The sequence below is a fragment of the Manis pentadactyla genome, chromosome 10 (genome assembly GCF_030020395.1).
Source record: "Manis pentadactyla isolate mManPen7 chromosome 10, mManPen7.hap1, whole genome shotgun sequence".
Classification (NCBI taxonomy): domain Eukaryota; kingdom Metazoa; phylum Chordata; class Mammalia; order Pholidota; family Manidae; genus Manis; species Manis pentadactyla.
The window spans coordinates 37,772,274-37,784,715 of NC_080028.1; the positions used below are offsets into that span (position 1 = coordinate 37,772,274).

A 12,442-nucleotide genomic window follows, 5' to 3' on the forward strand; every position below is an offset into this window, starting at 1 on the left:
AGAAAATATTTGACATATTTCAACAAAGAATATCTATTACACATAAAAAGCTTCTTTAAATCAAACTATTCAATAGAAAAATGGACAAAGGACATGAAAGGACAATTCACAGAGGACAAAATACCAATGGACAATTACATAGAAAAGACACTTGTCTTTATAAAGCTTGATAAATCAGGAAAAAGCAAACTTCTATAATGGAATCGTCAGACTGACAACAACTTAAAAAACTGGTGAGAATTCAAGGAAACTGACTTTCATAGTATGGGTATGAGTGTAACTGGGAATATTTTTGGATGATAATTTGGCAGCGTATCACAATTTTAAATGAGCCTGATCTTGACTTGACAAATCTTCTAGGAATCTATACTAATAATACTAACATGTATCAAGTACTTTCTGTATGTGGGGATCCTAACCATACCTCAGCTGTTATATGGAGTAAATACTCTTATTTCCTCATTTTACATATAAAGGAAGTGAGGCACGAAAGTTAAGTAACTTGCCCAAAGTCATACAGCTAGTCAGTGACAGAGCCAAAATTCACACCCGCTGTCTATCTCCAGAATCTGTGCTCTTAACCACTCTGCTACACAGCTCTCCACTCTCTCCTAAGTGCCACATGTGGGCACAAGTATGTATGTACAAAGACGTGTGCTGTGGAAGAGTTTGGAGTATTAGGAAAGAATGAAATAAACCAACATGAAAAGGTACACAATGTATTTTGTTAAGCTTAAAAAAAAGCAAGCTGTATGATAATCCTTATAGTCCCTATTTGCATAAAAAATACCAGCAACAAAGAGACATATGTGATCATAGCAAGTAAGATCAAAAGAGCAGAGATTTTTTTTCAGTTTTGTTCAATTTGTTTCTATTTTGTCCATTGCCATACTAGAACAGTGCCTGGCACATAGTAGGCACTGAGTAAATATTTGTTGAATGTATATAAACATATGTATACGCATAGAAGGGGGTCTGAAAAGCTTCAAAGCAAGCTGCTAACTGGTGAAGGTGTTAGCAGATTCAAGATTTCCTAATACAAGATAGGGAATCTTCTCCCTATCTTGGGAGAAGAGAGAATGGTGTGTGTGGGATAGGTTATCAAGGAAAGATGTGCACACACCAAACTTTTGACTGTTTCAATCTTATACAAAGAGATCATGTTCATGTGTTTCTTGGACAGGAACAACAAAAACTAAACATTTAAAAAAACATAATAAAAGCAAAAAAGACTGACCACATTTCATTTAATTTCTCTCCAACACTTTCAGGTAAGTAATATCCTCATTTCATAGGTGAGGCAACTAAAGCTCAGAGAGGTTAAGTAACTTGCCTCTTGGTTGCACAGTTACTAAGTCTGGATGTGAATTCTGACCTGTGGTTTCATGACCCAGGCTCAGTTCACTCCCGTGTGTTTACAAATATACAAACAAGTAAGTGCAACAATGTGTTGAAGGCTGCAAGGTAGAAGACAGCAGGGACTATGGGAACCTGAGGAGAAGCATGGCCAGTTCTAGAGAGAGAAGAGATATTTTTGGAAAGGATTCCGGAGAGGAAGCTTGATCTGAGACTTGAAAGGTGAGTTCTGGAACTGCTTGGGGGAAGGGCACTCCAGACACACCCCTGTTGTGTATATCAGTGGGATGTCACAGAGAAAGCCACTTGGCCTGTTCTTTGAATGCTAAGTAGCTGAGTGGGCATGACTGGAACTTTACTTACACCTCCAGATGAAGGTAGGGCCTGGAAAGATTTGATTTGATTTGAATCTTACCAGATGATGAGATCTGTGTTCAATAAGATAAGACTCCTTGGGGCCAGTGGCACCTATTTTGAGGAGGATTGATCTGGAGACAAGGAGTCCATTCTCTATTGTAACATCACCAAGGAAGCAATGATGGGGGCGCCAAACTAAAGCATTGGTAGAGATATGGAGAGAGAGGAGGGAATGAATCTGAAAGATATTTGTGGAGTAAGACTGATGGAACTTGATGACTAATTACTGCAGAGAGGAGGAACTGTGGGAGTCTGAAGACAAAGTCTGTTTTTTGGGGAGAAAACTAGGCACAAGTTCCCTTAAAAAAGGATGATCACTTGTGTATGCATCTTCTTCATTGCATGTAAGTCAGGGTTATTATAATTAGCTGTGTATGAGTCTGCCTCTTCTACTAAGCCCTAAGTTCCTTGAGGGAGGACCATGGCCCACTGATCTCATCTTCCCTGTGTCTAATGCCCTACTGTGCATACAGCATGTTCAACACTGAGTGAATGAGCACAATAGAGAGACTGCCTTTGGTCTGGAGTGGGTGGGAGGCAGGAAGTTCTCCCGCCTACTGCCTTCTTCTTCAGCCTCAGTCGGAAGCCGAGATTGCTCAATTTTCCCTGCTTTCTTTCCTTCTCTGGGTTAGCCACACAGTGTGACAGATGCCCACTGCCTGAGACATGCGTGGCTTCAGTGTAGGAAGAGGGTCTCCTCCAAATTCTGCTACCACTACTCAGAAATGGATTCTGCAGTGGTGCCATAGGAGCAGTCTCAGACTTCTATTTCCCTCCTTTAAACCAGGAAACCTCGAAATGTATGGCAAGAGGTGGCATGTCTTTGGCACTATGCCACAGGCTGATGTGGCAAGGGTAAAAGAGGAGGGAACAGTCAATGAGTGGATGCCAGAAGAAAGGAAAGGAGGCCATAGGTCTGAGACTGGGGATGTGATGGAGATAGGAACCAGCAGGCATTTTCATTATTATTTAATTAAAACATTTCAACCATTTCTATTATTAAGAAATCATTAAAATCAGAATAGAAAAGAAAGGGAATCTAATACAACTATCATCTGGATTATTCATCTTTGCCATATTTAGTTTCTTTTTTTAAGCATTTTAAGATAATTTTCAGACATTATGACATTAAACCCCTAAATATTTCAATACACATTGTTAATAAAAACATGTTCTTACATAATCCTGGTGTTTTATCAAGACCCCCAAACAACCATTCCTTAGTCTCATCTAAACCCAGCCTATATTCAAATTTTCCCAACTGTCCCCCAAATTTTTTATTACAGTTGGGTTGTTCCAAAATAGCATCATGTTGCATGTGACTGTTTTGGTTCTTAAGTCTCTTTTAAGCAAGAACAGTCCTTCCTCCTTTTTCCATGCCATTGACTTGTGTTTGAAACAGAGTCAGTTGCCCTGTAGAATGCCTCACCTTTAGGATCTTTCTGGGTTTTTTTACCCTCTTCCTCCAGCCCTCATATTTTCTGTAGAGTGGAGATTAGATCTAAAAACTTCCTTAGATTCAGCTTTGGTATTTTTGGAAAGACTGTTTGCTAAGTGATGCAGTGTTCTTCGTATTGCATTACATCAGGGTCACAGAATGCACATGCCTGGTGGCCTGATTCAATGTTTCTGAAGCTGCTGGAGGTAGTAACCCTGAGGGGACCTAAACAGTCAACTGCCTATGGATCTGAAAGCTGAGCTTTGACTGAGCCCCTACCTGTGCGGCTGCTGGCTTGAACTGGCACAGAGTGGATTGACATCAAGGAGGATGCACTCAGAGAAGCATCAGCTTGACATTAGCAGCTTGAACGGGCTCAGTGCTTGGGCAGGGCTGGGTAGAGAGGGTCCTGGACAGTGGTGGCACACAGGCAGTAGTGCCTCCCCCTCAGCCCTGCCGTGTGCACCTTGCTGGAATGAGACTAACCAAGCAAACTTCCCTAGGATTGGTGGTGAAACCCTTCCAAGACCTGTTCACCCTGCCCTGCACTCTCCACTGTAGAGATTGGGAAGCCCTTCCTCTCCAGCTCTGGGCCTTCTGGTAGTGGGTCTGGTGGTGGTGTGGCTCACAGAAGTTACTGTCTCCACTAGCTCAGCCCTTCTTTTTCTCTGGCTCCAGTACCTGCCTTAAAATGCTCTTCGATTGCTTTTAAACGTTAGCAGGTCTGTGCTGAATGGAATCTTCAAGATCAACCAGACTATCCCCCTGTGAAGAATTCCCATTCTCCTTCATCCTTCTTAGAAATCTCTGTAAAATATAAGGTGGTGAAATCAAGCTGATACAGTGTATTTTCTTCAATCATTCCCACTCCACCATCATAATATTTACCATTATCAGGTTCCCCTTGTTCCACAGTACACCATTAATTTTTTCTGTGTCCCAACAGTAACACCTGTGACATGATAAGATTTGATATGTAGCTCTATGAAAACACTTAGAGAAATGTTCAAATTCCACCAGCAGTTAAGTGCACCACAATTTGGGAAATGCTAGAGAATCAGGCTTGGTGTTAGGGAGACCCCATAACTCTGCCTTGAGACCTCGGTTGGGCACACCTCTCAAATTCTGAATTGATTTCCTAATCAGTAAGGAGATAATATAACATCTCCAGGTGTTACCAGCGTTGTTGTGACTTAGGTAAGTCCTTCCTGCGAGCCTCAGGGACCCTTGTCCAGGTCCCTCTGAGCAGCGAGAAGGAAAGCCGTGACCTCTAAATTGGTCAGCGGTCAGGGCCGCGGTGGGAAAACCCCTCTCGGAAGCAAAAGTCTGTGAAGCCCCTGCCCTCTCCCATCGCTTCCTCTCCACTATCTCCCTGGCCACCCCACGAAGGTAAGAACATGGTGTTCCAGGGCCTTTCCCCCACATGAACCGCCCACTCTCCCTGGGGACACTGACAACTTCCGGAGGATGAGAGGGGGAAGTCAGGCCTCCACGAACTTCAGCCGGCGTCTCCGGCTCGAGAAGGGGAGGAAGGAGCAGGAAGGAGGTTCGCGGTTGGGGAGAGCCAGATGGGCCACCCCTAGGCGGAAACGGGGGGTGGAGAGGCCCGGCCCAGCCCACACTAGTCAGCCAGCTGCGGGCTGGGCCGGAGAGGCCGGCAAACCCCACCCCATTCCTCTGGGTACCTCGTGGCCCAGACGGGTTTGTTTATGAATCCAACTCCCTCCTCCCGCAGCCCGGCCCTCCGCCCGCCCTCAGGGTGGCCCCAGTTCCGTGGGAGGGGGAAACGGGGCGAGCCTCTGGCCAGCCCCCTCCCTTACCCTTCCTCTCTCCAGTTTCTGCTTTGGATTCCCGGTGAGGGCAGGTCTTTTTTCCAGACCTGTTGAGCCTGTTGGGCCCATAGTCTTTTCTGGAAATGGGAAGCTGGGGTGGGAATGGGAAGCTGTCTTTTTAACTCTGGACTTTGGAGGGGACTCAGGGCTGTTTGTCGCAGGAGAGGAAGGAGAAGGGCAAACTGCTTCATTTTTGGTTAAAAGAGGAACTTTTTGTTTTCAATGCTAGACTGCGAGTCAGCACCCCAGTCACCCTTGGGCTGCAGAGCGTGGGTGGGATGACTTGTGGGGTAAACTGGCATTAAGCAACGGCTTACTTCCCAAGTCTGGAGAGCTGAGGATCCCTGCTGAGCCTGAGGGGTTTGGATATTTTGGGGGAGGGAAATGTTTTGATTATCTGTTTTCTTTGGTGTCTCTAGGGGTCAGATTTAAATGTTCAGTAAAGCTCTGCTTGCTCAGCTTGGGGTCTTGGACTCCTCTGTGAACCTCTGTTACTGAGCCTGCCTTCTCTAGCTCTCAAGAATGCAGATGGATTGTGGAACTAGAGTCTCAGCAATTTCTCTTCCCCCTTCTCACAAAGCCTCAAACCACCTCTACTTTTATTTGCCAAAGTGTCTTAAAGCTCCAGAGACCTTCAGCTGCATTTAGTCAAGCCTGTCTTCTTGCAGACCTCTTCAAAAAGAGAATATTCAAGGTTGGGCTAGAATTCAACCTCCAACAATAACAAAATTGAGTTCTTGACTGTGCCAACTCTCAGACAAAAAATCTCATTTTCACTTTCACCCCCACAGCCTTTCTTCCTCTTCCAGGGCCTTCGAGACCACCAGAGTCACTGCCTTGGTTGCCAGACTGAAAGAAGGCCTTCCTAGTTGTAAGTCCGAGGAGAGGAAATCCTAATAAAAACCGAAATCAGTCAAAGGGAGAAATAAAGTTTAAAATCCGTTTATTGCTCACAAACGGCAGTCTGGGGCCATTTCTCTCTTTCCTGCTCTAGCAGAGTCCAAAAACCAGCACTTTCCCTCCCTTCTCAGGAATAGATAAGCCCTCAGTTGCCCAGGTAATTACCCATTGATATGGAGATGAACTTCTCTCCACCCCTGAGGATTTGCAAATGCACTAAAGCCACGCTTCTTTCCACCTCTGAACGCCTATTGATGCGCAGATGAACTAAAGCCAGGTGAGATATTCTGGAAATATTACAATTTTACCCACACTAGTACAAGGTACAATCTAGACATGGATGGACCACAGTGCTTCTCAGATTAAGGAAACAAAGATACACAGCAAAGGTACAGAATGAGTCATTCAAAATAACAACAATAATGAATATCTGCAGCCAGTCCTGGATTTCTCAGCAGGTCCTAGACTTCCCAAACAGAAAGAAAACTGACTTGCTACAGTCCTCTTCTTAGTTTCTTGCCTTTCCATGGCCCTGAAAAGACTGAGGAATGTATGTGATGATCCGTCCAGATTCTCCAGTTACCACTGCACTATAAATGACAGACTGCACAATGTGAAAAACCTAGGCTTGTTTTCTTTTTTTTTTTTAAGTTCTTATTGTATTAATCTTATGAAAAATCTGCAGAATCACCACAGATAAAGTCACTGCAGAATCTTTACTCCTGTTGTCCAGTCTCCAGTTCGTTCGCCAGCACCAACCTGGGCCTTGCAGTCCCCCTGCCTGTCTTCATCCTCTTCTTGTGTTCCTTTTGCTGTTTTCTTGAGGTCTTTTCTTCTCATACAGTCCATGTCTGTGAGTCTGTGTTTGGGTTCTCTTTTCTTTGCATAATCCAAAGAACCATAAATCCTGCCAAAGCCAGTTGTCCAGCAACCACCAAAATAGGTTCTGAATTCAAATGCAAAGATGACATCTGGTGTGGTCTTGTACATTTAGGCTAGTTTTCCCAAATGTATTAGGTACTGTTGCCTTCCCAGAGTGAAGAACATCAATGACCATTTGTTTCTGTGGAAGTAAATTGGTTGGTCATGAACTTCCCAGTCTGGATAGTTACTGTGTCCTTCATGATGAGGGTGAATCTTTTTTTTTTTAAATTAAGGTATTATTGATATACACTCTTATTAAGGTTTCACATGAAAAAACAATTTGGTTACTACATTTACCCATATTATCAAGTCCCCACGCATACAGGCACTGTCCATGATGGGGGTGGATCTTTAAGCAGACAGGGAAGAAAAGAGCCCTGGGCTTGTTTCTTGTTCAGAGAACTAGAATATAAAGGTTTCAGTCTGTTGATACTTGATTATCTTGTCAGGGACTTCCTCTTTTCTAAGATCCTTTATTCTAGAGTAGGCAGTACAGGTAAAAGAAATTTTTAGTCAGTCTGTTTTGTACTTAACAGCTGTAGCTGAAAGCTTACTAAACAGAGGGAATGTTACAACGATGCTGTGAAAGGAGGGTTTTCAATCATCTATGTATTTTAACTTGTAAAATGTTACCAGATTGCTAAGTGGGAAACTGATAAAAGCGAAAGAAAAAATGGCTTCAGAATCAGGAAGTAAGATTTAGCTTGCAAAAAGGCAACCACCTGAAGGCTGAAAAATCAACCCTTGGCATTGTAATACCTGGAATTTTCAGGAACTAGGCTTCCCCTTCTATTTCACAAATGTTTACTGGTATCAGCTGTATGCCAGGCCCTAAGGATACAGAGTGAAAAGGTATCATCTGGGCCTGCGGATTGCTTCCTCTGGTTGGAGGAGATTGGATATTTAGATACTTCAGAGATACATTAAAAGAGCATATTGGACAGAGTATTCAATGACTGGAGGAGGTAGGAAAGACTTCAAAGATGTATTAAAATTAAGAGTAAGCATTTCTTTGGTAGCAGAAAAGGAGGACAAGCTGAGTGAACTGTGGTTCTGGACTTCGGAGACCCAAGAAAACATGATTTTGGGGAAAACTTCAACAAAGAATAAGGTGAAGGGTAAGTACAGTGGACAGTAATGGAAGATGAGCCTGAATAAGTACAGGGCAGACCACTAAGAGCCTTGAGCTGGAAGATTACCACTTAGTACATGTGTTAGTATTAGTGGTTTTGAAGTGAACAACTCAAATGATCTGCATTGTTGGTTTTTTTTTCCCAAAAAATTAAAACTGCAGATTCTTTATTATTTTTTAATACCCTTATAATTTCTTTTACTATTTTTTGAGGTTTCTTTTTTTAAGTTGTATTTTTCTATTAAGGTATTGTATACACTATTATGAAGGTTTCACATGAAAGACATTGTGATTACTACATTCACTCATATTATCAAGTCCCCCCCACACCTCACTGAAGTCACTGCCCATCAGTGTAGTAAGATGCCACAGAGTCACTACTTGTCTTCTCTGTGCTACACTATCTTCCTGGTGACTCCTCACACACCAGGTGTACTAATCATAATACCCCTCTCGCTCCCTCCCCGCCCACCTTCCCCCACCCCTCCCCTTTGACCACTAGACCCTTCTTGGAGTCTGAGTCTTCTGCTGTTTTGTTCCTTCAGTTTTGCTTTGTTGTTATACTCCACAAATGAGGGAAATCATTTGGTACTTGTCTTTCTCTGCTTGGCTTATTTCATTGAGCATAATACCCTCTAGCTCCATTAGCTCCATCCATGTTGTTGCAAATGTTAGAATTTGTTTTCTTCTTATGGCTGAATAGTATTCCATTGTGTATATGTACCACATCTTCTTTATCCATTCAGCTATTGATGGATACTTAGGTTGCTTCCATATCTTGGCTATTGTAAATAGTGCTGCAGTAAACATAGGGGCACATATGTCTTTTTGAATATGGGAACTTGTTTTCTTTGGGTAAATTCCTAGGAGTGGAATTCGTGGGTCAAATGGTATTTCTATTTTTAGTTTTTTGAGGAACCTCCATATTGCTTTCCACATGGTTGAACTAATTTATATTCCCACCAGCAATGTAGGAGAGTTCTCCTTTTTCCCCATCCTCGCCAGCATCTGTTGTTCCTAGTCTTTTCCATGTTGGCCATCCTAACCGGTGTGAGGTGATATCTCATTGTGGTTTTAATTTGCATTTCCCTGATAATTAGCGATGTGGAGCATCTTTTCATGTGCCTGTTGGCCATCTGAATTTCTTCTTAGGAGAATTGTCTGTTCATATCCTCTGCCCATTTTTTAATAGGGTTATTTGCTTTTTGGGTGTTGAGGCGTGTGAGTTCTTTATATATTTTGGATGTTAACCTCTTGTAGGATATGTCATATACAAATATATTCTCCCATACTGTAGGATGCCCCACATTGCTTTTTAAAGTCATTAGGAGTTATTAAAATGATTTCACAAATGGTTATGTAGACAGACATAGGTATGTGAGGGATTTTAGAAGCCTTGAAATAAGTTTATTGTTTTTTGTATTTGTTTAGTCTAAAGAAAATCTGTTCAACTTTTCGGATGAATTGGAAAGATGAATCTTGTCCATTTTTTCGCAAAGACTATCAATAAACAAGCCTATGTTGAGGATATCTCTCACTGGCCGGGTTCTGAATTCCATTTTATCCTAGAGAGGCAGAGAGAGTATTGTAAAAAAGCTGATGGTTCTTGAAATTCTGGGTCAAAATCTAGGCCTTTTTCTCAGTACCTGGGGTAAAATCAAATGCTACTTGCTATTTCAGACATAGACTAGTGTAGAACCGTGGAAAAAAACACAAGCTTTGGAACTAAACAGAATAATCCCAATTTAACTGAAGTAATTTTAGACTCGATTTTCTTATCTGTAAAAAGGGGTTACAATTTCTTAAATTGGTTGAAAGGGTTAAACTAGATAATATATCTGAAATGTTCAACAGTATTAGTTACTTCCCACCCCACCCCCCAGCAAGTTTAGGTGTGGTCTTTTGCTGAATACATTGAACAGCTGTTAGAGTCTCCAGAGTTTGGTTTACAAAGATGAGTAATGCAGTTTCTTCCCTCCAGGAAGTTTCTTCCCTTCTGGAAGTTTCTTCTCTCTAAATACTTCCTTTGGTGTTTCTTAACCTCTGGTTTAGGGAATAATCACTTGAAAGAACTACTTAAATATGCATATTCTCAAGTCATGCACCAGCGAATCTGATTTATTAGGTCTGAGACAGGGTCTAGGAATCTTTTAAAAAGGCAGTCCAGAGGATTTGGATAGAGACTGTCATTATTTTATGTATCTTGAGAAACTTTGATCTAGGGAGAGATGCTATTCATTGTAATGTAATGCAACGTTTTATAATAAAGGTATACAAAAGGATGGTACCATTGGCACTGTTCTGGAAGTATGGTATGGGCAGGATTTTTTCAGGAGCTAGAAGGTAACAATAAAAAGCATTAAAAAAAAACAAATTAAAAAAGTTTGTAAGAAGCCCATTTCTACAAGCAGTTATACAAGGCCATTCTTCATCACCTAAGAATTTATAGAGGACATCTTGTGGGACTATACCATTCCTTAGCTTTGTGACCTTGGGCAAATTACTTACCTGCCTTAACTTTTTTACTTATATAGCACACACTATCTCTAACACTTACCAGTATCTTACAAAACGCCTAAGTGATCTAGGCACCTAACACAGCAAGCATTCAACAATCACTTCACCTTCTTCAGGTCCTATCCAAAGGGAAAGTTTTAGGAGAATCCAGGCTTTATAACATGACGTATCAGAAGTGCTGCATAGTAGATAATGATTGACAACATAGCAGATACAAGTGCTAGAAACAATGACCTCATTATGTCATTGACAAGTCACCCAGTCTGCCTTCACCAATAAAGGAGAGGTAGAAATTGAGGTGCTGTAGTTGCAAAAAGCAGGAACTCTATGCTATCTTGCTTTATGCTTAGGCCATATTTACAATTAAGGGGGGTTGGAAGGAAGTGGCTTGTAGGACCTTGACTCTGGGAGGTTCTCCAATGCACTTTAGCCTCAAAGACAAGCTCTTGAAAAGTTAACCCGCCGTTAAGTTCTTAGCACTTCTGTCTGGGGGAATTTAATAAAATGGCGTTTGCTGGTCTCACGAAGACCTTGTAAATTGGTCATCTCATTACTTATTGTGTGAGCGCCTTCTCCATATCTCGTCGCGCCTGCACCCACAGGGCTCACACCCACATTCAGAGGTACCCCCCTGCCTGTCTGCCCACCCTCGGATGGGTGAGTACTCTTAAAAGCGGTTAAATGACGATCCGTACGAGCCCTGGTGGCCAGGCAGAACTGCTTGCCGAGTGTCTTGACCCTAATACTTGTTGCGCTGCAGGGCTCCAATGAGGAACGCCACCTAATCGCTGAGGGCCAAAATGGCGACTGGCTCCTCTGGGCACAGCCCTGCACCCTCCCCTACGACGGGAGGCTCTAGTAACACCCATTGGCCAAGTCGGAGGCGGTGCCTGACTTCCGTCGCTGCCTCATTGGACTGAGTGACTGAGGGAGACGCCAATTCTTCTCTGCCCACTCCAAGTTCCCGCCCTTAAAGTTCGTTCGGCACTTAATTGGCTTTTAGTTCATGTCAATTTGGGTCCTATCTTGTCTTTTTTCAGTGTTAATCCAATCATAGCTCTCCCGGCTGCCCGCCTGATTTCTGATTTGTTTTTATCAGCTTCAACCTATCCGAATAGTCTACTTTCCTCTCCTTCCAACAAGACTTTGCCCAGGCATGTCCAAGGTGCTGGTTGGTCCTTGTTCTGTCATTCCAATCAAAGCTCTTCCTATCCCTTCCTCTCAGGGAGCCCGCCTGGTGGTTGACCGGTTTCTTTCCAAGCCTATCATCTCTAGCTCCCGCCTATCTTCACTTTCTGCATCTGTCATTGGCTCTTGAAACTGAGAGGGCGGTCTTTTTGGGCGGACACCGGGACGCAACTTTGTCTTACACGCCTTAGAATGCAAGCGAGTCTTAGTATTGGGCAATTTGCCCGCCTTTCTTCTGCAAGTCCCTCCTTTCTCCCTCCCTCATTGGGCGGGGCAGCAGTGAAGGGGCGGGGTCTAGGCCGGGCTTGTGGCGCGCTGCTCCCTCCTCCTTACCCCCCCCTCCCTGTCCGGTCCGGGTTCGCTTGCCTCGTCAGCGTCCGCGTTTTTCCCGGCCCCCCCCAGCCCCCCCGGACAGGACCCCCTTGAGCTCGTCCCGCAGCTGCTACCATGAGCGGTAAGGATGAGTCCACTCCAAGCTTAGGGGTGGGAGAGGAGTGAGGGGGCGCGCGCGAGGGCCGACCGGGCGGTCCCCGCCGTGAGGGGGGGCGGGCGGGAGGCGGCGGCGGCGGCCTTGGTCCCGCCCGGGGCGGAGGGAAGGGAGGGAGAAGGGGCAGTGGCGGGGCCTCTGAGAAGGAGGGGGATGGGCCGCCCGCCCCCGGGGAGGGGGCAGCGTGGCCTCGCCCGCCCCCTGCCCGCCCCGGCCACGGGGGACGGGCCTTACCCCCCACTACTCGGCCG

The 12,442-nt window shown here is 44.1% G+C and overlaps 1 protein-coding gene and 1 long non-coding RNA gene across 3 annotated transcripts in view; both read left to right on the forward strand.

The window, feature by feature from the left end:
• The first annotated feature begins 3,991 nt into the window (after positions 1-3,991).
• Positions 3,992-6,563, forward strand: LOC130685081 (uncharacterized). 2 transcript variants are annotated; one of them, XR_008999518.1, is made up of 3 exons: positions 3,992-4,757; positions 5,463-5,737; positions 5,835-6,563. It is a non-coding gene; the product is annotated as an uncharacterized LOC130685081 (long non-coding RNA). The 2 variants fall into 2 exon arrangements; XR_008999517.1 differs by lacking the exon at positions 3,992-4,757 and adding an exon at positions 4,766-5,065.
• A 5,460-nt stretch (positions 6,564-12,023) lies between these two features.
• The window catches only part of SP1 (Sp1 transcription factor), a 39,059-nt gene continuing 38,640 nt past the window's right edge, over positions 12,024-12,442 (forward strand). Inside the window, exon 1 of the mRNA XM_036915240.2 lies at positions 12,024-12,158. Within this exon, the coding sequence (XP_036771135.2) occupies positions 12,152-12,158 (7 nt within the window). The 5' untranslated portion in view covers positions 12,024-12,151. The remainder of the gene's footprint in view (positions 12,159-12,442) is intronic.